Below are 24,009 nucleotides of genomic sequence, written 5' to 3'. Positions count from 1 at the left end.
TTAACATAATTTTGATAGAGAATTGGAGTAAAAATTAGAGTAAAAAATTTGAGCTCTCCCTATGTCCACTTGGTGGCCTCTTTTTGTTGGACCAAGCATGGGGCATGAACGTTAGTTGGTCCCCATGTTGGTTTGTTTTGTGTTAATTTAGAATCTCATTTGGAGAAAAGCAATGAACCATTTTGACCAACACACATCTATTCCTCCCTAAATTCACCAAATCATAATTCCCCAAAAAAATTAACGGCCCCAATGGCCCATTCATCATTGCATCAATGGCATTTTGTTGGCCAATGGGTATGGTGTTTGAAAAATTTGATGGGTCATGGATGAAAATGTAGGTATAAATAATGTTAATTTGTTAGATTTATTTTATTAGGCTAAAGTATGGGGCATGAAATTTGGTTGACCCTCATGCGTGCTTGCTTGGCCCACTCTCGCATGCCACAAGACATGAATTTTGGTGAAAAAAAATTACATTATTGTGAACGATACACATTCATTCCCCATTAAACCCCACAAATCACAATTCAAAAAAAAAAAAATTGATGCTCAATTGCCCATTCACCATTGTAGACTACAAGCGTTAAAATGTTAAAATTAAGTGGGTACTGGAATTTATTTCGTTACGTATAGTATTTGAGCCTTTGAGGTCTTTTTTTTTCCTTTCTTTGTCCAAACAGAAACTTGAAAAATCATTCAACCTAATTGTCCTTTGGACAAAAAAAAAAAGGGAAAATAGACCACGACAATTGTACAATTTGGAATTGTTTTGCTTAATTAGGCATTTGCATTAAAATGACAAAAGGCAAAGATAGAGAGATATTTTGAAATAGCAGTGGTCGTAATTCCGAACTGAATTTCTCTCAATGGTGAGAAAGTTCAGAGAAAAGGAAAAACAGGAAAAGCATTCTCATGCTTCGAAGGTTGTGGTGTGAATTCTAGATTCCTTCTTTTTTAAAAATATAATACTATCCAATTAATGTAGCCAAACCAACTAACAACTAGCAGTGTTTTAAAATACCGGTTGAACCGGAAACCGGAGGGGTCACCGGTATGATTTAACAAAAAATCGATAAAATATCAGTTTGGTCAAATACCGATTCAATCGGCCAGTTTTTTGTATAAATACCGGTTGTCCGGTTTGAAAAAATTCAAAATTGAGAACTTTTTGATAAAATAAATAAATATGAAAATAAATAAAAAAATTTTAAAAGAGTAAAAGTTGAACCTATTTGAGATTTAAATGGTTATGTTGTACTTTCTTATAAGAATGTTTGTTAATTGAAAATTAAATATGGTAATATTATGTTTAATTTGAGATTGAGAGTGTTATTATTGTGGTTATTACTTTATTTGGATGTATTTTAATGTATAGTACTTTTCTAATTTTTCTAAAAGTGTACGGATTTTCTATAATTTATTATCAATTATAAAAAATTTAATTAATCAACTCAAACCGGTCGACAGGTCAAATCGGTTGAACCTGTTAAACCAGTTATCGATGGTCTACTAGCACGATTCGAAATCCGATTTTTAAAACATTGCTAACTAGAGTTTAAAATATCAGTTTGGTCAAATACCGATTCAATCGGCCAGTTTTTTGTATAAATACCTGTTGTCCGGTTTGAAAAAATTCAAAATTGAGATCTTTTTGATAAAATAAATAAGAAAAAATTTCAAAGAGTAAAAGTTGAACCTAACTGAGATTTAAATGGTTATGTTGTACTTTCTTATAAGAATGTTTGCTAATTGAAAATTAAATCTGGTAATATTATGTTTAATTTGAGATTGAGAGTGTTATTATTGTGGTTATTACTTTATTTGGATGTATTTTAATGTATAGTACTTTTCTAATTTTTCAAGTATTTTTCTAAAAGTGTACAGATTTTCTATAATTTATTATTAATTATCAAAAAGTTTAATTAATCAACTCAAACCGATCGACTGGTCAAATCGGTTGAACCAGTTAAACCAGTTATCGATGGTCTATTGGCACGATTCGAAATCCGATTTTTAACACATTGCTAACTAGAGTTTAGATGGTCCCACATAAAACTGATTATGAATTAATCCTAGTCTAGAGGATGGAAGCTTAGATATCTTTGTTATTTTTTCTTTCTTTTTCTAATTGCTTTTACTATTAAGAATGGTTGAAATATTAAATATCATTGTAGGAATGCAGAGGAATATTGTTGTTAATCCACCATTGTTTATAAGAATCAAGCATGGAGAAAGGTGTTCAAAAGAATATTGGTTGAAATATTAAATATTATATATACTATATAGGATTGCAAATCAATAAGTTTTTTTTAACTGAGAATAATATCATACGAACATTCAATATGGGCTTAAACGACCCGCGCTCACAGAAGTTTTTCATCTAACAATAGGATAAGTTCGATCAAATGTTAACAAGTGACCATAAAGATATTACTTCGAGACTTCTAGTGAGAATCATACAGTTTAGTCCCGAAAAAATTTACCAATAACTTATGACCCAAGGGGTTAATCAATACGTTGATTCCTAATCAGAGTCGTCTATTTTTAAAAAGTAATGAGCCATGAAGACTCAAAGTCCAAGTCATATATAAGAATATATAGATTGGGGAAAGACTAGTGCACTATTCATAATATGCATGGTATAATTAAGCTTGAATGGGGATCATTTCTTATCCCTTTGTGAAGAATATTGGTCTGCATGGCCAGAACTTAACTGGGGACACGAATTTGTACTCTACTTGCCTTTGTATTATTGTTAAGCACATGGAATTTAATTTAATTAACCTAATTAAATAATCACTCTGTTTACTGCTCATAATTAATTATTAAACACCAATTGGAGTGGCTTAATCAATACAACACAAGTATAGTAATGACAACAATAATACACTTCACTTTCCACATCACATCCCACTCATCGACTAAACTTTTCATTAATATATTCATCCCTATAAGGTATAAACCAACTATTTTAGGTTGTCATGCATGGTAATTGAAGGCATAAGACATTTTCTTTTTTTAATCGAATATGATGTTATACAAATTTATCATTTAGAATCTGAGATGGGTGTAAACTCGAACCGTACGTCAAGTTCACATGCACATAACTTCTCATATGATGATACGATAAATTAGGTCAAATCTCAACGGGTGGACACACTCATAAGACTAAAGACATTGTTGCCACATAATCATATATTCCGTCCTCCAGATGCATGATTACAAACAAAATAAAAGTAAATCAAACAATTAAAGAAACCCATCAAACCAACCTGCCTAATTAAAACCAACCTCATGAACATTTTCTAATTAGTTTTTGGTTAATGCACGTCATCATTATTTGGTATCCAATAAACCAACTCAATTATACAAACATATGAATGACTTGACTTTAGTTTTGTCTCTTCTTTTCATGGCATTGACAGCCCGCAGCCAAAAATAAACTATGATCAATCAAAGTTGTTTCAGGTTTCTTTACACCAAATAAAAATTCATATATATATATATATATAGTCATTCGAGATTCATGCATTTGAATACAATCAAGTTCGGTCATAAAATTCGGAATGAATAAATACGATTTACAGCCATTAATATCAATTCTCATATGACCAAACAAACATGTGACCTCATGTCCATCATCTTACAAATCCAGCTTGTAGGAATCTCAAATTCTTCTTAAATTACTACACACAAAATACAAATCATCATGCTCATCCACCTCATCATCATAATCATTATAAAAATAACCATGTATTTCTTTCTAAATTACGATTAAACAAAAATTAAATTATAGGCGGAGTGATAACTAAACAATAGTGTTAGATAGCTCATATAGTGGTAGTCTAGGTATCTTAAATGAAATTTTAAAACGTTTTAACTCTCAAAATACATGTTAAATTTTTAAATAAATTACATATTCAGAATCAACGCATAAAGCTCTTTCTAAAAAGATACATTGTCGATGAGTTTAATTAGGTAAATCTTAATAGTTTTTTTCAATGGAATTTTTAAAAATAATGAATTCAGAACTAAAACAATGAATTATAGATTGTGCTTTAAAAAACAATAGAATCTATATTAAAATAATAGATTTTGGACAATGAATTTTGGGGTAAAGAGTATAAACAAACTATTTTATTAATTAAATTAATAAAACAAACCTAGTGGGCTATCAAAATGATGGGCTACATGTCATTTTCGATAACTAAATGATAAAGATTCACCCCTCTTATTAAAACAAAACCAATGGCTCTACCAATTTAAAAGTAAAACACTATAAAGTCCTATGTCATTTGGCATCAAATTTTCAACGAAATCCTTGAACCAATCTTCCATTTTTTTTTAAAAAAGTAGAACGCTAAAAGTCCCATGTCGTTTGGTCCTTTTTGGCATCAAATTTCCAATGAAATCCTTCAATCAATCTTCCATTTTTTTTAAACAAACTAATTATATTTTAACCTATATCTAAGTTTTTCACGTCAATTTTTTTAAAATTTTTAGGGAAATGTAAGTTGTACTTGGTTATTTTATGTTTTAGCAACATGTCATGTGTCATGTGTACACTAATATATATGTTTGGGGCTAAATGATACTTTTGGCCACTGACAAATAGAGTCTGTTACAACTCGATCCTTTATATTTCAAACGAAACAATTTGGTAAGGTTTTATGATGATCCGATCAATAAATAAGCTGACATGTCACTATGACCAAAGGTTTACCGTTTAATACATGACATGGCTTGTACTACACCTTGATGTGTAATGTTATCATTAGTTGTATATGACGTGGATTAGGGTTGCTTTTGGTTTTGGCAAAACAAAATCCTTTGCGATTAAGCACCTCTAACCCTAACCTAATTCCATTTTATTTGTTAATTTGCTACGCCTTGGAATCTCCTTTGAATTGGATATACGTTGAAGGGAACAAGGCTACAAGTGAACCAATGGAGAATGATCAGAGTGATGAGGTTGATAATAATGAATTTGATGACATAGTTTTTCGAGAGGATGAGAGTTATAGTGCGAAGATACTTCCATTCAAAAGCAAGCCTTTTATAAGCATGCTTGAGGATTTAAAAGATGAAGCAATGTCAAGACACAAAGATTAAAGAGACTATCGATAGGTGTAAGACAAGAGTGGTTCTCACTATTCATTCGAAGATCAAAATTGAGACAACAGAGAGCACTAAATGGCGTGTACAATGTCAAGAATGCAACATACACTTGCAGAGTGTGGGATCTTACTGAAATCCCTTGATGTCATACCATTGCAGCAATTGGATGATGGCATAAAGATCCTAAAGACTGTGTGCATCCAGTTTTTAAGAAGGAAACAATCCTTGGTGTATATTAACATAATGTAATGCGTACTAGTGGATCTACTTTATGGCTCAGGGTGACTAGTGATGTGGTTCTCGCACCAAAAGCAAAGGTTGTCACTGGGAGACCAAATAAAAAATGAAAATGAGCATGATGAGCCAAAGATTAAGAGCAAGTTTTGAAGGTGGTATCCCAAGCCAAGGTGCACAAAATGTGGAAAAGCAGGACACAATAAGATAACTTGCGACAGACAACAAAATCAGGTAGTAGGCCATCACAATCTTAAATTTATGAACTATCAACTTTATAAAAACTCCTAATTTATTGTCTTGTTGTTCGAACCTTTGCCTTTTCTATTAATGCTGAAGCCTAAACTGGAACCTCTTTTGGAGCCACTGGATCCTCTGTCAGAAGGACTCATGTTGTTGGAATCTCTGCTCCAGTTAAATCAAAGATGGCAGTGAAAAGATCAACAACAACTGAGATCTTAAGAGCTGCAACCTCTGGTTGAAGATACATATCCATGCTAAATGCAACGTAGGAATCAAGCACTCATGCTTTGAAAGATGCTTGAAGATGCTTGAAACTCTATTTTGGTACTTTTGAGTATGTTATCTCTCATGAGTTGTTTTGGTCATTTTGAGTAAACTATGTTTTGTAGTAGAATGTTTAAGTTATTTCACTGATCAAATTATTACGTTTGTAACGCAAGGAACTGAATTGTAAGAGACCTAACCCTATTTGTTAGTGACCAAAATTATCATTTAACATGTATGATGGGTATCCATATATCTATAAGTAGTAACCATTCATTATTATTGGTTAAAATAAGAAAACAAAACGAGTGAACCTAAAAAAAGAAAAAGAAAAAACTAGGAACATAGAAGGATTATCATAATCACTATTGCATAAAGTAATAAAACCGAAACAGGGGAAAAAAAAGGTTAAACAAATCCAGGAGATCATGTATATATTCCATTTATGAGGACACGAAGAGACGTCGAGAAATTCAAGTTCATCAACGACGAAGCTGCTACCCCCCCGAAGCGAGCCGTCGTCGTTGAACATAATAGCAACCGAAACAAGGCCCTTCTATTGAAAGCATTACTATTCCACTCTCTAATGGCGGGGCAATCAAGAAAATGGATGATACTGGTTGCGACGATTTGGATTCAGGCCTTCACGGGGACCAATTTTGACTTCTCCGCCTACTCGTCGGAGCTGAAATCGATGCTGGGTATCTCTCAGGTTCAGCTGAATTACTTGGCCGTGGCTTCTGATATGGGGAAGGTGTTTGGATGGTCTTCGGGGCTCGCTCTGATGTATTTCCCTTTGTGGGTAGTGCTTTTCATGGCTGCTTTGATGGGTTTTGTTGGTTACGGGCTTCAATGGCTTGTTATCAAGAATTTCATCGTCTTGCCTTACATTCTGGTATGTCTCTCTCTCTCTCTCTCTCTCCCCCTTAATTTGCTGTCTAAAGTTTCCATCTTTGTAGGGTAGATTTGGGGTTTTGTGTTATCGAAAATAGGTAATCCAAAACCTGTTAGTATCGCGAGTCCATCCTTGTAATCTAAATTTACCTTTTATTATTCTTTCTGGGTTTTTCTTTACCTAACCGAGTAGTGGTGAAGCTTCATGTTCTTCATTCCTGAGTTTTTGTTATTTGTTCGTTCGTGAGTCAAAAAATTAATGATTTTTTTTTCGTTCTTTATATGTTTTATTGTCTCTTCCTGATTGGTCGTGATGTTCTTCTTTTTTTGTTCTGATTAATCCATTTTTCTTTTGTTCTTTCCTGTTAAAAGATAAAATATTTTCTTTTGTTTCGGGCTCGTCTTTATTCCCAGATTTTCTCTGTGATTTTCAAGTTTCGTCTTCTTGGGCCAAAAATCTTGTTAGTAGCAAAAATTGTTTCGTTTACCCTTCTGAGTTTTTTCACCCGTCCGATTTTCTAAGAGAAAATAGTCTCTCCATTATTGTCAAAGGTCTCAAACTTTTCAATGATGGATTCCAGATATGGGTCTGAGTCTAGATCTTATCATGCCCTTTTCTTTTGTTTCTTTTTTTGTAGGTATGACATCATATCTCTTGAATTCGGAAAAGACTTTAATGCATTCTTTTTTCTTTATACATTTTTTTTAATCTTTTAACTACCATTTCTCTGTCTTCTTTTTGTGCTCACTTCTTTCCTACCCTTCAATACTGTTGAATATTGACTGGTGACAAACATGTGGTGACCCAGTGTGGTCTTCTATGCTTAGTGGTAAATTTATTATTTTCAAATATTGTCAGCAATAAATAAACTTTTTTATTTTTTTATATAACACTTGTGAACAGGTACAATTTATTTATTTATTTATTATTATTATTTGCCACTCTGGTTGTTGTTAAATTTTTATTATCATGAAGCTTAGGAAAATTAATTTAGTTCTAGTCTTAGTTTACATACTATTAATAGAGGGTCTATTAAAATATGGTTTTTGGGTGGCTGCTTAATCTTTGACCACACCTGAGGCTACCAAAGTTAACATAATTCAGTGTCTCTTATATGTCTCCTATGGACAGCTATTTGCAGTTGAACTATGCTTTCCCAGCTAATAGTATAAAGTATAAACTAATTAAAAAGAATAAAAACCAACTTGCATTATTAAAAAGCCAATTTGTGATGTCAGGTGTTGCTTGTAACAGAAATGACACAAATTCACCGATAAATTATGGGAAGAGGACAGGAATCAAAACATTGAGAAACTATGAATACCTAAACCATCAAAAAAAGACATAAAATTTCTGAACTATAACTTCTAATCTTAGTGGTTCAATTTCAACCATTCTTTTCTAGTTGGATGGTCAAGAAATTGTTTTCTTATTATCCAACCCATATGTTTGTTTTAGGATGGCATCCTACTGACTGCACCATAATTCATAAATAGTGAGAAGATGAAGTTGTTTTGGTTTGATGACCATCAAAATAAATGCGCAATGCACATATTCCCGTCTTCCCCTTTTCCTACTTTGTGTAAGTAAACACATGTTCAACACAAAAAATCACACACATACACCACATGCCAGAGGTGAATATTTTGTTCCCTCATGATGCCATCACAATAAGCCAAAGGTTGATACCTACTGTATTGGCTAAAAGCTTCTTGGGAAGTTTGTATCCTAGAATCTTCCTTCAGTCTTCCACCATATCCTGCCACGTACAGGTTGACATGTGCTGCCAAATTAATTATGTCTATGTGCATAAGTACTTTTTTGGGGCTTTGTATAATTGTATTGTCCCTCATCTGTCATGGTTTTTGTTTTAAAGGCTTTTTATTTTTAATGTTTTTGTGGTTGGGATGGTGAGGTGGCTGATTTCCCTGCTACTCTTTTGTGTTCTTCACGGTACTTTTGAGGAGAATAATAATTTTAGCCTAACATGGTACTGCACAATTTGTTCCTTGCTGGAAGAAGGTGCAAGGAAGGTAGGTGCTTGAATGACAAATACCTGTCCTACTCTTATCTACGTCCTTTTATATGGAATTATCATTGTCAATGATGATTAGTGCCACCATATTTGTTAAGTTGTATATGCGTTCACTATAATGTCCATTTTTGTAATTTATATGGCAATACTAAGATACTTATTTATCTTCTTGGTTCCAAATATTCATTTATAGTCAACAAACAACTTATTGGAGGAAGATTTTTTAACTTTGTGTTGGTATTTCTCAATTATTTTCTGGATATTTTTTAAAGAAAATTATATCCTGAATATACCTAGTCTTTTAAGCGTCTTTCACTTTGAAAAAGACCAGCCATTTTAAGTTCATGATTTGTGTGCATGGTTAAATTGTTTGAGGTCTTCAATCTATGAATTGTTTTTCATCTAGTTTGATGTGGAACTTTAGATGAAGGAATGGGAACTTAAAAATATTTCATAAGTAATCATTCAAAATTGATAACTATGTCATACCGGTGATTGTCAAAGGATGGTTTATTAAAGTTATATGATTCTCTTTATTTAGTGAAACCCCCAATCTTAAAATAAATAAAATCATTCAGGCTGTTTTTTATTTTCCCTTATTGCCAGGCTTGCAGTGAAGTTGCCTTAGGAAGGAACAACTGAAAACTCGGTGTGTAAGGGTCTCCAATACATATGATAGTGTAGGCTGATTGTAAGTCACTCAAAAGGTAGCTAACATGACAATCAATGGTTGTTTTATTTACATAAGATTCAATATATATGTGTGTGTGAGTGTTATCACATTCTTGCAATAGAGGGGCTCATTGCGCTTCTCCTTTCTTTAATTTCCTTCTGAGGTGTGGAGCAATGCTAATTGTTCATTTGATTGTACGGAATATTGGCAATGCAAATTCCCTGAGAGTTTTGTTTTCCATTTATTTTCAATATATTCAAGTGAGTTTTTGTAACTGTTGAAACTTGTTGTAGGTGTTTCTTCTTTGTCTATTGGCGGGATGCAGCATCTGTTGGTTCAACACTGTTTGTTTCGTTCTTTGCATAAGGAATTTCCCTGCTAATCGTGCTCTTGCACTGTCGCTCACCGTTGCCTTCAATGGCGTGAGTGCGGCCTTATACACCCTTGCCGGCAATGCAGTTGATTTATCCTCCAATTCAGTATATCTGCTCCTGAATGCCTTCGTGCCCCTTCTAACTTCCTTTGCTGCGCTACTTCCAATTCTTCGCCAACCATCTTTAGATCCCCTTCCCCCTGTTGCGGTTCGCCGTGACTCTCTAATCTTTCTCATTTTGAATTTCTTGGCCATCCTAACTGGTATTTATCTCCTCTTTGGATCAAATTCATCAGATGCTGCGAAAGCTCGTCTCCTCTTCAGCGGAGCCATTTTTCTTCTCATTTTCCCATTATGCATCCCCGGTATTGTCTATGCCCGTGACTGGTTTAAACGTGCCATTCACTCTAGTTTCCGCCTTGATGGCTCTGGCTTCCTTCTTGTGGACGATGAGGACCTTGAGCTTCATAAAGAGTTGCTCACGCGTGAGACGAGCAATCACGGGAATGGATCAGCTGTACGCCTCTTGAGTAGTGATGGAATCACAAGACAGAAGAGCTATGATGAAAAGGAAGGATGTTGTGAGACCATGATTGGAAAGGATCAATTGGCGATGCTTGGGGAAGAGCACCCAGCTGGGCTTCTTGTGCGTAGATTGGATTTTTGGCTATACTATATTGCATACTTCTGCGGGGGGACAATTGGTCTTGTCTACAGCAACAATCTAGGCCAAATTGCACAGTCACTTGGACAAGTTGCAAATACTACGACGCTTGTCACTCTCTATTCATCCTTCTCATTCTTTGGTCGCTTACTTTCTGCAGCTCCAGACTATGTCCGTGCGTAAGTATTCACTTCATACTTTCTCCTCTAAGACTATTCTTTACAATTTAACAAAAGCATTTGCACTTTCTAAAGAAGAAAAGAAAGTGAATAATGGTGGAAGACACTCTTATGCTTTCAACGTCAAGGCTAAAGACATTGTCGAAAACCTTAATTGGAGTCATTATTTCTGTAGAACTGTTTGAAATGCTGCTAAAGCAGTAAACACATGCTATATTGTGCTGAAGTGTAGTTTTAATTTCTTGTGCAGAAAATTCTACTTTGCCAGGACTGGGTGGCTAACTGTAGCCCTTTTGCCAACACCGGTTGCCTTCATTTTGCTTGCAGTATCAGGCAGTGCTATGGCATTGAACGTAGGCACTGCGTTGATTGGGCTGAGCTCCGGATTCATATTTGCTGCTGCTGTTTCAATAACATCCGAGCTGTTCGGACCCAACAGCGTAGGCGTCAATCACAACATTCTCATCACAAATATCCCAGTTGGGTCACTTATTTACGGTTTTCTTGCTGCGATAGTTTATGACAGTAATGTAAGTTCTGGTCTCAAAAACATCATCAGTGACTCGGTGGTATGCATGGGGAGGAAATGCTATTTTTTGACATTTGTTTGGTGGGGATGCCTAAGCATTCTGGGGCTAGTTTCTAGTGTCCTGTTATTCATGAGGACGAGACATGCTTATGACCATTTTGAGCGAAATCGCATATCAACACAACTCTATTAACAATTTCCCTCATGCTCACATAGTGGTTAGTCTCAAGTAGACAGCATGACCGGGAGGCACAAAATTGTATAGATATATCAGTTGCTTGTATTGGCTCCAAACAATCTTTGTGTACTTCTGTATGAATAAATTTTGCAGAGAGGAGCTCTTTTACGGAAGGTAGATCTACAATACCGAACTTTTATCTTATTTCTTGATTTTGTAGAATCTACAACAGCTAAAATGGCCGAATTTTGATCTAAAGAAAATGTTGTGAAATGTTAGCCTAATTAATCAAGGATAGGTACAAAATGTCTCATTTTTTATGCAAAGAAACAGTCTCTCATATGCCAAAGCCATCTTTTGAGCAGTGAACATGGAAGCTGCATATTCCCTGCAAGCCTTGCCTCTCTGTGCCAACCTCTTTGAACCTTCACTCACCACCATCTCCAGTGCTTCCAACAATGACTCGACATTTGGAGAAAACATGAAACCAAGCTCATCATCAACCACAATTGTACCTTTTATACTTGGAAACCTTGATGCCATCAATGGCTTCCCACTCATCATTGCCTCCATTAGAGTGAGATCGAGCCCCTGTGGCCTAAGTGTTGGATTCACAAATATGTCAATTGAGTTGTAGAATGCCCTCAATTTCGTTGGACTCATTGACCCCAAAACCAGAACTTGAGGACCCAGATCAGTGTATCTGCTCTGCCACGGCCCTGAACCCGCGACGACCAAGTAAACATTTGGGTGCTTCGATATGAGCATTGAAAAAGCTTCATATAACAGAGGATGGCCTTTGTCCTTCACCAATCTCCCAGCCACACCAAGAACCAAACTTGCATTCTCTGGAACACCTATTTTGGACCTGAAATCAAGACCCAATTCTCTATCTTCACCAAAACTATCATCGTCGATTCCATTGAGGATCACATGAACTCGCCTGTCAGGTATTTGATAAAAGTCCCTCAACATCTCTCCACAACTATCGCTTATAGCTACATGGTGTGCGTAGTTCTTGAAGAATCTTATCTCATTCAACACCTTCGGGACGACACCTTGAAGGCTCTGGTTGAAAGCAGGGGAGATTGGCTCCTCAGGTTTTCTGGTCAAGTCTTGGAAGATATCAGATTGTAAGCTCTCAAGAGCGATTCCATGCCAAGACACAGCAAGGTTTGGAACATTACTGGCGAGCCAATGAGGAAGTGCTACACTTTCCGAGTGAATTATATCAAATGCTTCACGTTGGTTCTCTTCGTTGAATTGTTCCCATGCCTTGTTGTATCTCCACCTTCCAGGCTCCCCTTCATGGCAGTGAATGCGTGGGAGGTTCTGCGACTCTTGATCTGATACTGTTGGAATATTGACTTTGTTAGAAAAAAAAAATGATTACTAATATTTGTTTTCATGAAAAACACTTGGTACCATTGAAATTTCTGAAGTTTACATTTCAATCTATACTTACAGGTTTGAATTTGGTCCATAGGAGAGGTGAAGATGTGAACTTGATGGCCACGGCGGGCAAGGGCGGTGTGTAGAGTGTAGGCATGGCGTTCCATGCCGCCAGGGACGGTGCCAACTGGCCATTTCCGGGTGAAAACAGCGATCTTGAGCTTGATTGGAGGGGTTTGGGAAAAAGGAAGGCGGTTCCAAGCAAACAAAGCATTGCGAAGATCCCCGGACCATGGCTTGACGTGTTTGGCTGCAAGAGTGCTGCAGAGGGAGGCCGTGGGAGTGCGGAGGAGGACCAGAGCTGGAATGGAGAAGAGAACAATAAAGAAGAGAGTGGTACATAGGCTGCTGTGAGAGGAGATGTGTGGCTTTTTGGATTTGTTGTTTGATGCCATCTTTTGGCTTTGTGAAAGTGAATTGAGAGAGTCGGAGAGGATTGTTTTGTTTGGTCTATGGGAATTCAAGTCTTCTAGTATTAACTGATTTGTTGGATTTTGGATTCAAAATATTTTCCTTTGCGGAAAAGTGAGGGAAAGTGCATGAAAGGTGGATCAGGGGAGGTGGGCACGCACTCAAGCAAGTGCTTTGGAGTTTACTTTTCTAGTGCGTTTCTCACGCAACCCTCCGTAGAAGGAAGAGGATTCATCACCTGCAAACTTCCTCTAATTGTAACTTCCTCATGTCATGTTTCATAGCTAAAGGACCCAGAAATCCATTCAACTAGCACAGTTTGTATGCTCTATAAAAATCTAGGTGGAAGGAAACCCATTTGAGTATGTGTGATGTGGTTGTATATTTATATATATGTATATGTATATACCTTCAATAGTGCAATGATGGGTCAATTCAGCTGAGAGTAGGGCATAATTGCATGAAAGAAAGTAGAAGTCAGGCGTTTTAGTCAGTGTGAACATCTGAATCAGCTAGAAGTCAACCTTCTTATGCTGGTTTAGTTTGATGTAAAAGTGATTGCACGTCAATTTTGACTGGGCAAAGCCCTTCATATTAGGCAGGTTTTTGGGTGGTTTGTGATGGAAGCAAGTATGGTCCATTTAGAGCTCCCCTTCAACTATGTGGATGATAGAGAACAAATATTAAATTAAGGCAGGCACTTGCAGGTGCCTTTTCCTTGGCCTAAAAGCACTAGTTTTGGTTGCTTTCTTTTGCAGCATTAACACATGACTTTTTCAGTAATTTATTTGCTGAAAACTCTTACCATCCCAACCATTTGAAGTAGGTACAGATTGCAACTTAGCCTGAACTAAAGCCTGATCATCTCGTTTGGAAAAACAATGAAGACAGTATTATGTGTTGGACCAGCCCAGTAGTTTGTGAAATACTTTTCCCTGGCCCACTTGTCTCTCACAGTTATTGGGCTTTAGGTTTTCGAATATGTTTCTATTGGGCCTTGTTTCTCTTTCTGCGGGCCTACCGTTCTTTTTTCTCTCTCTCTGTGGCAAACCAACAAACATCCCCTTCTGGCTTCTGCTATCTTTGCTTCCATGGCGCATGGAGTTTCCCGTTAATCCATCCCGTTTCAAATCCCTCAATTTCCACATATGGCTCTTATCATCCAAAAATCCCTAAGTATTACGTTCAAGTTTCCTCTTTGGGTTTCTGTTTAACAGCTGAGTTTGGTTGACCGATATGGGTTTAACGGAGGACGCGATCACCGAGCCAGTGAATCGACACCGGCTCTCATCGAATTTGTGAAGGGGATTGCTGGGTTTCCGGCGTTCAGAAAGTTTAAGCTCTCTGTTTGAGAAATTGAAAGGCAATACATGGAGCCCTCAAAGTCCAAAGACGCGTTTGAGCAGTTGAGGCGCTGCGAGTAGTTTTTCTTCGCTATGAGGCCCCTCAAGTGGGTCATAGATGACAGCGAACACTATCTATCGGGTATGGTTTGCTTTGAATTTTCTTTTTGGTTAGTGAGAAAATGAAAGCAAATAAACTATTTTTATTTTTTAGAATATTTGTAGAGGAGTCAGACACTGTAGAAAAATCTTACAAGAACTGATGCCGTTCACCTTTTACCTCAGCTTTGTCCTTCACTACCTATTTTACATAGGAGAGGCAGTTTCTTCGAGAGCTGATGCAAGGGCCCTGTTGCTAATTATTCATTTAAATGAGTCATTTAATAGTCTATGAGAGAAAAATGCCCTTGTCCTGATTTGGGTGCTCTAGAATTAGTAGTGAAGCTTAGATTCTGAAATTCTTGAATATGTCATGTCAGATTAACATCTCAGACAGACTGCAAATGAAGAATATGCTAATGATGTTTTGGATCTCAACTCTCTTTCTTTCTTTCCATCTGCCTTCAATAGTTTCAGCGACATGTCCTGAAGAGCAAAGATCATTGCTTATGAAACTCAAGGAAGAATTTTCGATGAACTCTGACATTGAATCAAAGCTTTCTTCATGGTCTACAGAAACTGATTGTTGCTTCTGGAATGGCATCACTTGTGATTCTGAAACTGGGAATGTTATTGGCCTTGACCTTAGTGATTGCTCTATTTCTGTTGGTATTAATAGCTCTAGCAGCATCTTCAATCTTCAACACCTTCAGAGACTCAACTTGGCCTATAATTACTTTCAGTTTCAACTGAACACCATATCGTCGGGTTTTGGTAACCTTTCACACTTAACTCATCTCAATCTATCTAATTCAGGTTTTGCAGGACAAATTCCTCTTGTCATATCATCTATGCGGAACTTGATTTCTCTTGATATATCTTACTCATCAATATTGAAGCTCCAGGATCCAGATTTGGCTACCCTCCTCAATAATCTGACAAACTTGAGGGAGCTTCTCCTTGATGGGGTGAATATCTCTATGAATGGTCATGAGTGGTGTCAAATCCTTGTGGAAAAAGTCCCTCACCTTCGTGTGTTGAGCTTATCAAATTGTAATCTTTTCGGACCAATCCATGATTCTCTCTTGCAGCTTCAACACCTTGCTCATCTCAATTTAGGTGGAAACGAGCTTTCTTCAGTCTTTCCTGATTTTTTAACAAGCTTCTCATATTTAACGTCTTTGCGCCTGGGTGGATGCAACTTACATGGCTGGTTCCCTGAAAGTATTTTCCTCATGGCTACCCTTCAAATTATTGACGTTTCTGGTAACCCTCTTCTCAAAGGTAGTCTGCCAGAATTTTCTCAAGCTAGTTCACTTCAAGTTATCCGTCTCTCCTCAACAAAGTTTTCAGGGAAACTTCCTGAATCAATGGACAATTTGGCGTCTTTAACAGAACTGCAACTTGCTGAGTGTGACTTTTTTGGGTCAATTCAATCCTCATTCGAGAGCTTCACTGATCTTGTTTACCTTGATCTTTCAAGCAACAATTTCAGTGGTTCGATTCCGGGACTGATCTCGTCAAGGAAGATCAGCCATGTTGACCTGTCAAATAATGGATTCACAGGGACAATTCCGTCATCTTTTGGAAAAGGGCTTGTCAAGCTCAAAATTTTTGACCTTCATAACAACTCTCTTCATGGGATGATTCCTTCATCTCTATTCATCCATCCTCGCATTGAGCAGTTGATACTTCGTAGCAACAAGCTCACTGGACAGCTCAAAGAGTTTGAGAATGCATCATACTCATTATTGAAGGTAATAGATTTGAGCAAAAATCAGCTGAAGGGACCGGTGCCCCTATCGTTTTTTGAGATAAGAGGGCTTGCTCGACTCGAACTTTATTCCAACTTTTTTAATGGCACCGTGGAGGCTAGCATGTTTAAAGGTCTTAAGGGCCTTACAACACTTGACCTCTCGGATAATAATTTGTCGTTCATTACAAATGACAGTGATGTATCCATACTGTCAGAAATTGCTACATTCCGTATGGGATCTTGCAATATAACCCAATTCCCAGTTTTCTTGAAAAATTCAGGGTTCCTGTTCCATATTGACCTTTCCAACAATAGGATTACAGGTGAAATACCAAATTGGATTTGGAAATTTGCTGACTTATCACACTTAAACCTATCCCGGAACATGCTTCATGGTTTTGAAAAACCTGTTCCTGATCTTTCCCTAATCACCTCCTTGTCTGTTCTCGATCTTCACTCCAATATGCTCCATCAGCCCTTTCTGAATCCGCCGCCAAATATTGTATACTTAGATTACTCCAATAATAAATTCTCATCAACCATTCCTTTGAATATTGGCTACTCGCTATATTTTGCTATATTCATATCCTTCTCAAACAATAGTCTTTCTGGTGAACTCCCTTTGTCACTTTGCCGAATCGGTTACGCACAGATTCTTGATGTCTCTGATAATCACTTCAATGGCGCCATTCCATCATGCTTAGCTTTGGTTGACTCCTTGCAGGTGCTTAAACTAAGAAATAATAGATTTCAAGGAGTAATGCCCAGGAAATTTGGTGAGGAATGCAGTTTGAGAACTCTTGACTTGAGTCAGAATCATTTAGTTGGGGTTCTTCCAAGGTCATTGGAAAAATGTACAAGTCTAGAGGTTCTAGATCTTGGGACCAATCAACTGAATGGTTCATTTCCTTCTTGGTTGGATACATTGCCCATGTTGCGAGTTCTTGTCTTGCGGTCCAACAACTTTAGTGGTTTGATCAGGCAATCTCATACTGATAAGGCCTTCCAAATGCTTCAAATCATCGATCTCTCTTCCAATAATTTTCAAGGCACTTTGCCTTCTGAATGGTTTCGGAGTTGGGAGGCAATGATGAAGCAAAAGAAGGAATCACAATCATATCAAGTTCTCAAAGTCACATTCTTGGAGCTGAGCGGAATGTATTATCAAGATTCGGTGATTATGACAAGCAAAGGGCTAGAGATGAACTTTGAGAAGATACTCACTATCTTCACATCTATCAGTTTATCAGATAACCAATTCAAAGGGGATATTCCTGAGTCTTTGGCGAACCTTGTATCCCTTAAATCACTGAACTTGTCAAAGAACCACTTCACAGGCCTGATTCCACGTACACTCATGAATCTTAAAGAGATTGAATCTCTTGATCTCTCAGAAAATAAACTCTCTGGGAAGATTCCTGCAGGCCTAGCAACATTGACATTTCTCTCAGTCTTTAATGTCTCAGAGAATTCTCTTGCAGGGGAAATACCGCAAGGACCTCAATTCAACACTTTCTCGGCAGCTTCATTTGAAGGAAATACTGAACTGTGTGGCCTTCCACTGCCTAGAGATTGCCAGAATGAATTGCCACCAGCAAATACAAGTCAAAGCTCAAGAGCCCCCAGTTCTCACTGGGGTATTGATCGGGATTTTTTCTGGATTGGGTTTGGTTTTGGAGAAGGAACAGGCACGGTTCTTGGAGTTATTGCTGGCATTTTTATCAGTAATATGTGTTTGAGCAAAAGAATTGGAAGATTTTCGTGTAGGAGCATTCGTCCATTGTAGCTTCCGAAGAACATAACCAACTCATTGCATTATATATTTACATGATTTCTGTAGATATGTATCTCTTTCTGCATACGATAGTTTCATTGTGATGATACTTTTCAATACCACAGAATCAATATTGTCGTTTCTCTAAGCACAATTTGATGTTTAATGGAGGAATCCGAACAGATCATGACTTTTCACTTGACCCATGGCAGAGTTATCGACTTGTAGCAGACTAGTCTTGAATTATATGCAAAAGTTTCTTGGCAAAGCAAGGTAAGGTGCTAATAAAGGATTTTTGGTGTGAATAAAGTTGTTATTATATGCATTCATATATATACAAATGCCATTTTCACATATTTACAGAGGCTCTTAATCATGCCTTAGTTTCTTCTTGGCATACATACATTCATTTATCTGCTAAGATATACTAGAAATACCTTTGCATTTCCATGGAAATGATCAAGATTTTTTCCTGCTTGGAGTAACAGGGGAGGATTTCCTGAAAGTCCCACCTTTACTATCTGTCTTATTCACTTTAGCATTTCTGGTTGATTTTGGTGCGACTGGCCATTGTCCAGAAGAGACTGCCATGTCCTTGTAATTTTGCAAGCATTTTAGTGTTTCAACTATGGCTGACATCCTCGGCCTGTCTTTGGGATTCAAACTAATGCATTGTAAGGCCAGAAGAGCCATTTCTTTTGCACCCTTTACAGAGTACTGGCCAGCAAGTCTTGGATCCACAATGTAGCGCAATCGCCGGCTACTAGTCAGATATGGTTTTGCCCAATCAACAAGGTTTTGCTCACCTTTTGGCCTTGATTTATCCATGCATCTCCTCCCTATAAGCAGCTCCAGCAGCACCACTCCAAAGCTGTAAACATCACTTTTTGCTGTCAAGTGCCCTGCCAATGCACAACATTTGACATTTTTTTTACAAGCATTACATATCTCTTATCTCTCAATATATATCTGCCAGAATTGCTTGGCAACTTGGTGCTTAAATTGATACCTGTTGAGACGTATTCTGGAGCTGCATACCCATATGTTCCCATCACTCTTGTTGTCACATGTGTGTTTGATCCTTCAGGTCCCATCTTTGCTAGTCCAAAGTCGGACAATTTTGCTGTGAAATCCTATCAACGGACCAACAGGACTCTCCATTAGTCCAGTCAAACTATTGATTATTCGACAATGATAAAGTTAAAGTTTCAGTTGTGCGTACAATTCAACATATGGGATAATTGAGATACAGTAGCTCCTTATCATTACTGTTGATTGTTGATTATCTGTAGATGATGAATTTACTTACAGAATCGAGCAAGACATTGGAAGTCTTGAAGTCGCGGTATATCACCGGATTCACTGCACTATGCAAGAAGGAAAGGCCTTTAGCTGCTCCAACTGCAATCTTTATTCTTGTACTCCATGGCAGTGATACTGAAAGCCCTGCAAAAACACATTTAAGGACATATTAGTTAGAATTTAGTGTCAATGTGACCTTCATTCAAAGTTATGAAGACGAAAACTCACTTTTGAACAAGTGATTCTCCAAGCTGCCTCGAGGCATGAATTCGTATACAAGAAGCCTTTCTTCATCCTCACAACAATAACCGATCAATCGGACAAGATTTTTATGCCTAAGCTGCCCAAGAAATATCACTTCTGCCTGCAAAATATAAAGGAAAAAAGAGTCATTTATCAAATCAGAAGCAAGAACTAAGAGTTCATATATCCTTACAAGCCATTCACGGTGACCCTGCAAGCCTTCAATGTCCAAAAGCTTGACAGCAACAGCTTGAGCCTTCAAGCCCTGCCTCAAATTCTCATCAATATAACCCTTATGAACAGTCCCAAAACCACCCTCTCCAAGCAAGAAATTGCTTGAGAAATTCTGTGTGATAGCTTTCAACTCACTCAACTGAAAATCATACAAATCATTCCCAAAAGACATGGCAAGGTCTTCATTGATCCGCATCGAAGAAGACCGACTAAGATCAGAGAATGACAATCTCCTGAATGATGGCATTGGTGCAATGTTATCAGAACGTGATGGCTTGCACCGGCTGAAGTTGCCAAAGATTGTTTTGTCATCCACAGTACAACAGTTTGCAGTAAAGGGTCTCCATTGCTTTGATGGGGTTTCTCTCATTGTTGCAAAAGCTGTGTGTGTTGCTGGTTTGTTATGCGGTTTTGATATAGTGAAGAAGTTAGAGGGTCTTTTAATCCATTTAAGAAAGCTAGAGAGGATACATTCTTTCTCCAACTGCTCTAACCACTCTACTAAATAGGGTATTTTTATGTCAGGCCTTTGATTAACATTATCTTGTGATGTCTTGTTCTTAGTGTCTTTATGTGTCAATTCTTTACAAGGGTTGATTTCCAAGTTGCTTTTTGTTGGCTAGTTTGAATTGGACCAGGCAGGCCTGCTCATGGGCCTTGTGGGCCGTAAGGCGAAAACCCATAATCGCAGTCACAAATTTCTAGTTAAAAAAATGTTAATCATCCCAGCTATCCAAATGTTGAGATGGACGCACATGGGTTCATGTGAAAATCGTAGACTCCACATGCTTTGCATGAGCAGTATGAAATCATGTGCGTCCATCTTAACATTTGGAATAACTAAGACTAAAAATACTGAGATCCGTAAGACTTAGGAGCTAGGATGATCCTGTAAACACTTATGTGGCGGGTTTTGAGTGGTTGGAGTTGGGGGTATTGAATGCTATAGACAAGGAAGTTGTTGTCCACAAAACACTCAAACAGGTGTCTTGCATGTTTGGTTTCCATAAGCTAATCATGTATGATGAGATGTTATTCCTTATCCTTCCAAAGACAGACCTTACTTGTCAAGGCATTTTGTGATGAGAAAAGCAATTTTGTTTCCATATGAAAACCATTAAAGAATATCAAAGGGAGTAGTTAGGGTGTGAGGTTATGCATGATGTATGCATATGAACAATCTTCCTACTCCACTTCAACAACCAAACATATACTTGTGAGTTGTGAGATACTGGATTAATGTCACCTTCTGTCTCAGGCCCACGGTCCATGGTTTGTTGTGACTTTTGGGCCCTTACAGGGCTCTTTTGAGATTCTCCCTATTTTCCTTCACCCTAAAGGCTCAAGTACACCAATTCCTTTAACCTTTTCATGCAATAACAAATAAGTACACAAACTTTTCTATGAGTTATTAAATACCAAGAAATAAAAGAAAATTAGCATAGGAAAAACTAGTTAAACACTAAGTAGGGCCCAAGACGACCGAGTCCATAAAGGATTTTTTGGGCTTTAATGGCTCAAAGTTAGGCCTTATAAAGGCCCATCAACCCATCTTGAACCCAAACTTGCACGGAAAAGGAGTTAATTTTGAGCACAAAATATATATAGAATATAGAGCTATGATCAACTACATTAATAAGAGTTTATCTTCGCATGCTCTATAATTGACAATAATTTTTCTTTTGAAATGGTTATGGAAATCGAAATATATTCATTGACCAAAAAGCGAATATCAGACTAATGGAGCCACCATAAAAATAGAGTTGCAGCTTTTACTTTCTAATTCATATACAATCAATTAGACATAATAAATAATTTGGGGCCCAAGCCTCCTCTGTAAATCACCCAATAAAGACAAAGATGTCGAAAATCATTAGAGAGCCGTTGCCACACCGACTTGTCAAAAAAGCTTCAAGATTGCTTTTCAAAAGTGCACACCCACACACAAGGTGTTTGTTCATTTGCCTCAGATACTAGTAGCCCTGAAAAACGCCATAACCATCATAGATTCATAGGATCCCCACGATCGTGCTGCCTCTCTTGCACGCCCCGGAGGAGAAGCAATGACCGATTCTGGGTTTCTTTCTGATACCGACGAGTCGGCGGTGGAGGAACTTATATCTCAGGCACAAGAGCTGTGTGTTCTGGAGCAAGTCTCTGCTATCAATTGCTCTGGTTTCACTGATTCCGACCTTCCCAGTGAGTTGGAGAATCGATTTCGTAAACTCAAATCGTTCCCTCTCACGAAATCCGGCTACAAAGTTACTGGGAACAGTCGTTGCGACAAGGCTCTGTATGGCTCGAAGAGTGACTTGAGTAAGAGCGAGGTGAATGGTGAAGCGGAGGATGATGGTGCTGTGTTTGGTGAGCGAAGCGGGGGTTTCTCGGATTCCAAGAAAAACCCTGTTGGGAATTTGGGGTCGGTGAGAGGATCACGAAGTGGATATGCTTCATCCCCTTCGAATTCGGACATAGGGGATGAGCAATCGTCGGCTGAGAAGAAAAACCCAACTGAGAAAAAGGGCTTGGAGAAGAAATTGTCCAAACATCGGTCCATTTCCTCTTCTTCGGATTCATCTTCAAATGATTTAACTGAAAATGCGATTTTCTCGCCATCCAAACAAACTCCGGATGTGAAAAAGAAATCTAAATCCAAATTAAACTCTGGTTCTTTTTCTTCTCCAGTGGCTTCTCCGAATTCGTGGATGGATTCACCATCTCCACCTCGGAAAACTGGCTGTTTCTGGTGCTCGCCGAAGAAAGTTCCCAGGCAAAAGAGCAGAGAAAGTAAGGCATTGGATATGGATCTTGAATGGGGGAAAAATGATGACTTACTGTCTGATCTGGGTACCTTTTCAGTGAAAGAGCAGCAAAAGATTCTCAAGATGGCAATGAAGGAACAACAGAAGATTAGCCATGAAGCAGAGAAAATCGTCAAATGGGCAAAGCAGGCATCAGCAAGGATGAATTTTCATGACATTGAAGATGAGCTAAGTGATGACGAGATCATAAAAAGAGCATAACGTTTCTGATTTTATAGTGTTACCATTACAATATATAGTAAATGTTACTTCACAATTCTAGTTTACATAAAGGTTTTTCCTTATATGAATTCTGTTAGAACATTGCTATAACGAATCAAAGTTGTTTCCTTCTATTGTTTTGCTTAGAAATACTTCATAAATGTTCTCCCTGTAAATGCTGGAGCTCCTTTATATGTTTCCTGTGCAAGTTCTTGAGGCTGCAATGAAGTTCTTTGCTTTTACATCACAGTTTCTTCAATTGCTGAATTTGGTTATTTTCCTTTTTCTTCTTTGTAGTTATCATTTCACTGCATCTGGTCTCAAGTAATCTCTGCTGCTAAATTTTGGTTGACAATCTGGGCTATCACCATAGTTAACCAATGTTATGCTTTGGACAAGCATAATTAGTCAACCTTTTGAGTTCAATTATTTTCATTGCCTGAAAATATAAGGTACGAGCCGTCTTCATTTATTTTCTAGGTTCACATCACCTGAATTTTCTAATTTTCTATCTATATGAATTATCTAGTAAGGTCTGTTCTCAGCTTTATTTCATAATCTCATACACTCAAAAACCATTTGCTTAATGCCTTGCATAACCACCTTTCTTAGACTTTTTCTCTGTATTCATACAATTGAAACCACATCAGTTTAGTGTGTCTTTTGAGTTGCAGTTGATGTCTTGATGATAAGATGTGGATTGTTCCTTGACAATTATTGTTCATGCTGTTACCATAAATTTCATATCTAACCTGAACTCTTTGAACTTCCTCAAGTCATTCATCATATAAACAATAAACTCTACAATATAATAGCATGTCTATCAATAATCCCATGTTGCTTCATATTTCAGCTGTTATACATAAACATGTTGTAATTAAGAACCCCCATTATATTTATTTAAGCTTTTCATCTTACAACAACTCTTCATCTCCCTCTCTTTTTCTCTATATATTATGCAACTACAAATCAACTTTCTCTTCA

General features: G+C 37.4%; 5 protein-coding genes across 6 annotated transcripts; 3 read left to right on the top strand and 2 right to left on the bottom strand.

The window, feature by feature from the left end:
• Positions 1 to 6,188: 6,188 nt before the first annotated feature.
• LOC120016711 (protein NUCLEAR FUSION DEFECTIVE 4) lies at positions 6,189 to 11,592 on the top strand. Of its 2 annotated transcripts, none has more exons than XM_038869614.1 (3): positions 6,189 to 6,757; positions 9,759 to 10,681; positions 10,932 to 11,592. In XM_038869614.1, the coding sequence occupies exons 1-3, from the start codon at positions 6,308 to 6,310 to the stop codon at positions 11,401 to 11,403; spliced, it is 1,845 nt and encodes a 614-aa protein (XP_038725542.1). In that variant the 5' UTR covers positions 6,189 to 6,307; the 3' UTR covers positions 11,404 to 11,592. The 2 variants fall into 2 exon arrangements, with proteins under 2 accessions (XP_038725542.1, XP_038725543.1); XM_038869615.1 differs by lacking the exon at positions 6,189 to 6,757 and adding an exon at positions 7,714 to 8,790.
• Positions 11,571 to 13,600, bottom strand: LOC120016712 (D-inositol 3-phosphate glycosyltransferase). Its single transcript, XM_038869616.1, has 2 exons — positions 12,854 to 13,600; positions 11,571 to 12,740 (listed from the first exon to the last, which is right to left on the bottom strand). The coding sequence occupies exons 1-2, from the start codon at positions 13,233 to 13,235 to the stop codon at positions 11,677 to 11,679; spliced, it is 1,446 nt and encodes a 481-aa protein (XP_038725544.1). The 5' UTR covers positions 13,236 to 13,600; the 3' UTR covers positions 11,571 to 11,676.
• Positions 13,601 to 14,088: 488 nt separating this feature from the next.
• On the top strand, positions 14,089 to 18,389 carry LOC119980058 (receptor-like protein 7). Its single transcript, XM_038822713.1, has 2 exons — positions 14,089 to 14,736; positions 15,074 to 18,389. The coding sequence occupies exons 1-2, from the start codon at positions 14,713 to 14,715 to the stop codon at positions 18,233 to 18,235; spliced, it is 3,186 nt and encodes a 1,061-aa protein (XP_038678641.1). The 5' UTR covers positions 14,089 to 14,712; the 3' UTR covers positions 18,236 to 18,389.
• Positions 18,390 to 18,569: 180 nt separating this feature from the next.
• LOC119980059 (probable serine/threonine-protein kinase PBL15) lies at positions 18,570 to 20,490 on the bottom strand. The gene is made up of 5 exons (XM_038822715.1): positions 19,962 to 20,490; positions 19,754 to 19,889; positions 19,533 to 19,669; positions 19,233 to 19,356; positions 18,570 to 19,125 (listed from the first exon to the last, which is right to left on the bottom strand). The coding sequence occupies exons 1-5, from the start codon at positions 20,370 to 20,372 to the stop codon at positions 18,683 to 18,685; spliced, it is 1,251 nt and encodes a 416-aa protein (XP_038678643.1). The 5' UTR covers positions 20,373 to 20,490; the 3' UTR covers positions 18,570 to 18,682.
• Positions 20,491 to 21,834: 1,344 nt separating this feature from the next.
• Positions 21,835 to 23,177, top strand: LOC119980060 (nucleolar protein dao-5). Its single transcript, XM_038822716.1, has one exon. The coding sequence runs from the start codon at positions 22,066 to 22,068 to the stop codon at positions 23,023 to 23,025; it is 960 nt and encodes a 319-aa protein (XP_038678644.1). The 5' UTR covers positions 21,835 to 22,065; the 3' UTR covers positions 23,026 to 23,177.
• Positions 23,178 to 24,009: the final 832 nt, after the last annotated feature.

This window comes from Tripterygium wilfordii, chromosome 15, assembly GCF_013401445.1.
Source record: "Tripterygium wilfordii isolate XIE 37 chromosome 15, ASM1340144v1, whole genome shotgun sequence".
Classification (NCBI taxonomy): Eukaryota; Viridiplantae; Streptophyta; class Magnoliopsida; order Celastrales; family Celastraceae; genus Tripterygium; species Tripterygium wilfordii.
This window is presented reverse-complemented; position numbering and strand designations above follow the sequence as displayed.

Bases quoted from the DNA above. Each gene is read 5' to 3' on its own strand.
- LOC120016711 (XM_038869614.1), top strand. From the start codon at position 6,308: ATGAGGACACGAAGAGACGTCGAGAAATTCAAGTTCATCAACGACGAA. The intron at 6,758-9,758 runs GTATGTCTCTCT...AACTTGTTGTAG, and splicing joins TCGTCTTGCCTTACATTCTG to GTGTTTCTTCTTTGTCTATT. The intron at 10,682-10,931 runs GTAAGTATTCAC...TTTCTTGTGCAG, and splicing joins GCTCCAGACTATGTCCGTGC to AAAATTCTACTTTGCCAGGA.
- LOC120016712 (XM_038869616.1), bottom strand. From the start codon at position 13,235: ATGGCATCAAACAACAAATCCAAAAAGCCACACATCTCCTCTCACAGC. The intron at 12,741-12,853 runs GTAAGTATAGAT...ATATTCCAACAG, and splicing joins TATGGACCAAATTCAAACCT to TATCAGATCAAGAGTCGCAG.
- LOC119980058 (XM_038822713.1), top strand. From the start codon at position 14,713: ATGACAGCGAACACTATCTATCGG. The intron at 14,737-15,073 runs GTATGGTTTGCT...ATGTCATGTCAG, and splicing joins CAGCGAACACTATCTATCGG to ATTAACATCTCAGACAGACT.
- LOC119980059 (XM_038822715.1), bottom strand. From the start codon at position 20,372: ATGAGAGAAACCCCATCAAAGCAATGGAGACCCTTTACTGCAAACTGT. The intron at 19,670-19,753 runs GTGAGTTTTCGT...GTGTTTTTGCAG, and splicing joins GGAGAATCACTTGTTCAAAA to GGCTTTCAGTATCACTGCCA. The intron at 19,357-19,532 runs GTAAGTAAATTC...GTCCGTTGATAG, and splicing joins CCAATGTCTTGCTCGATTCT to GATTTCACAGCAAAATTGTC.
- LOC119980060 (XM_038822716.1), top strand. From the start codon at position 22,066: ATGACCGATTCTGGGTTTCTTTCTGATACCGACGAGTCGGCGGTGGAG.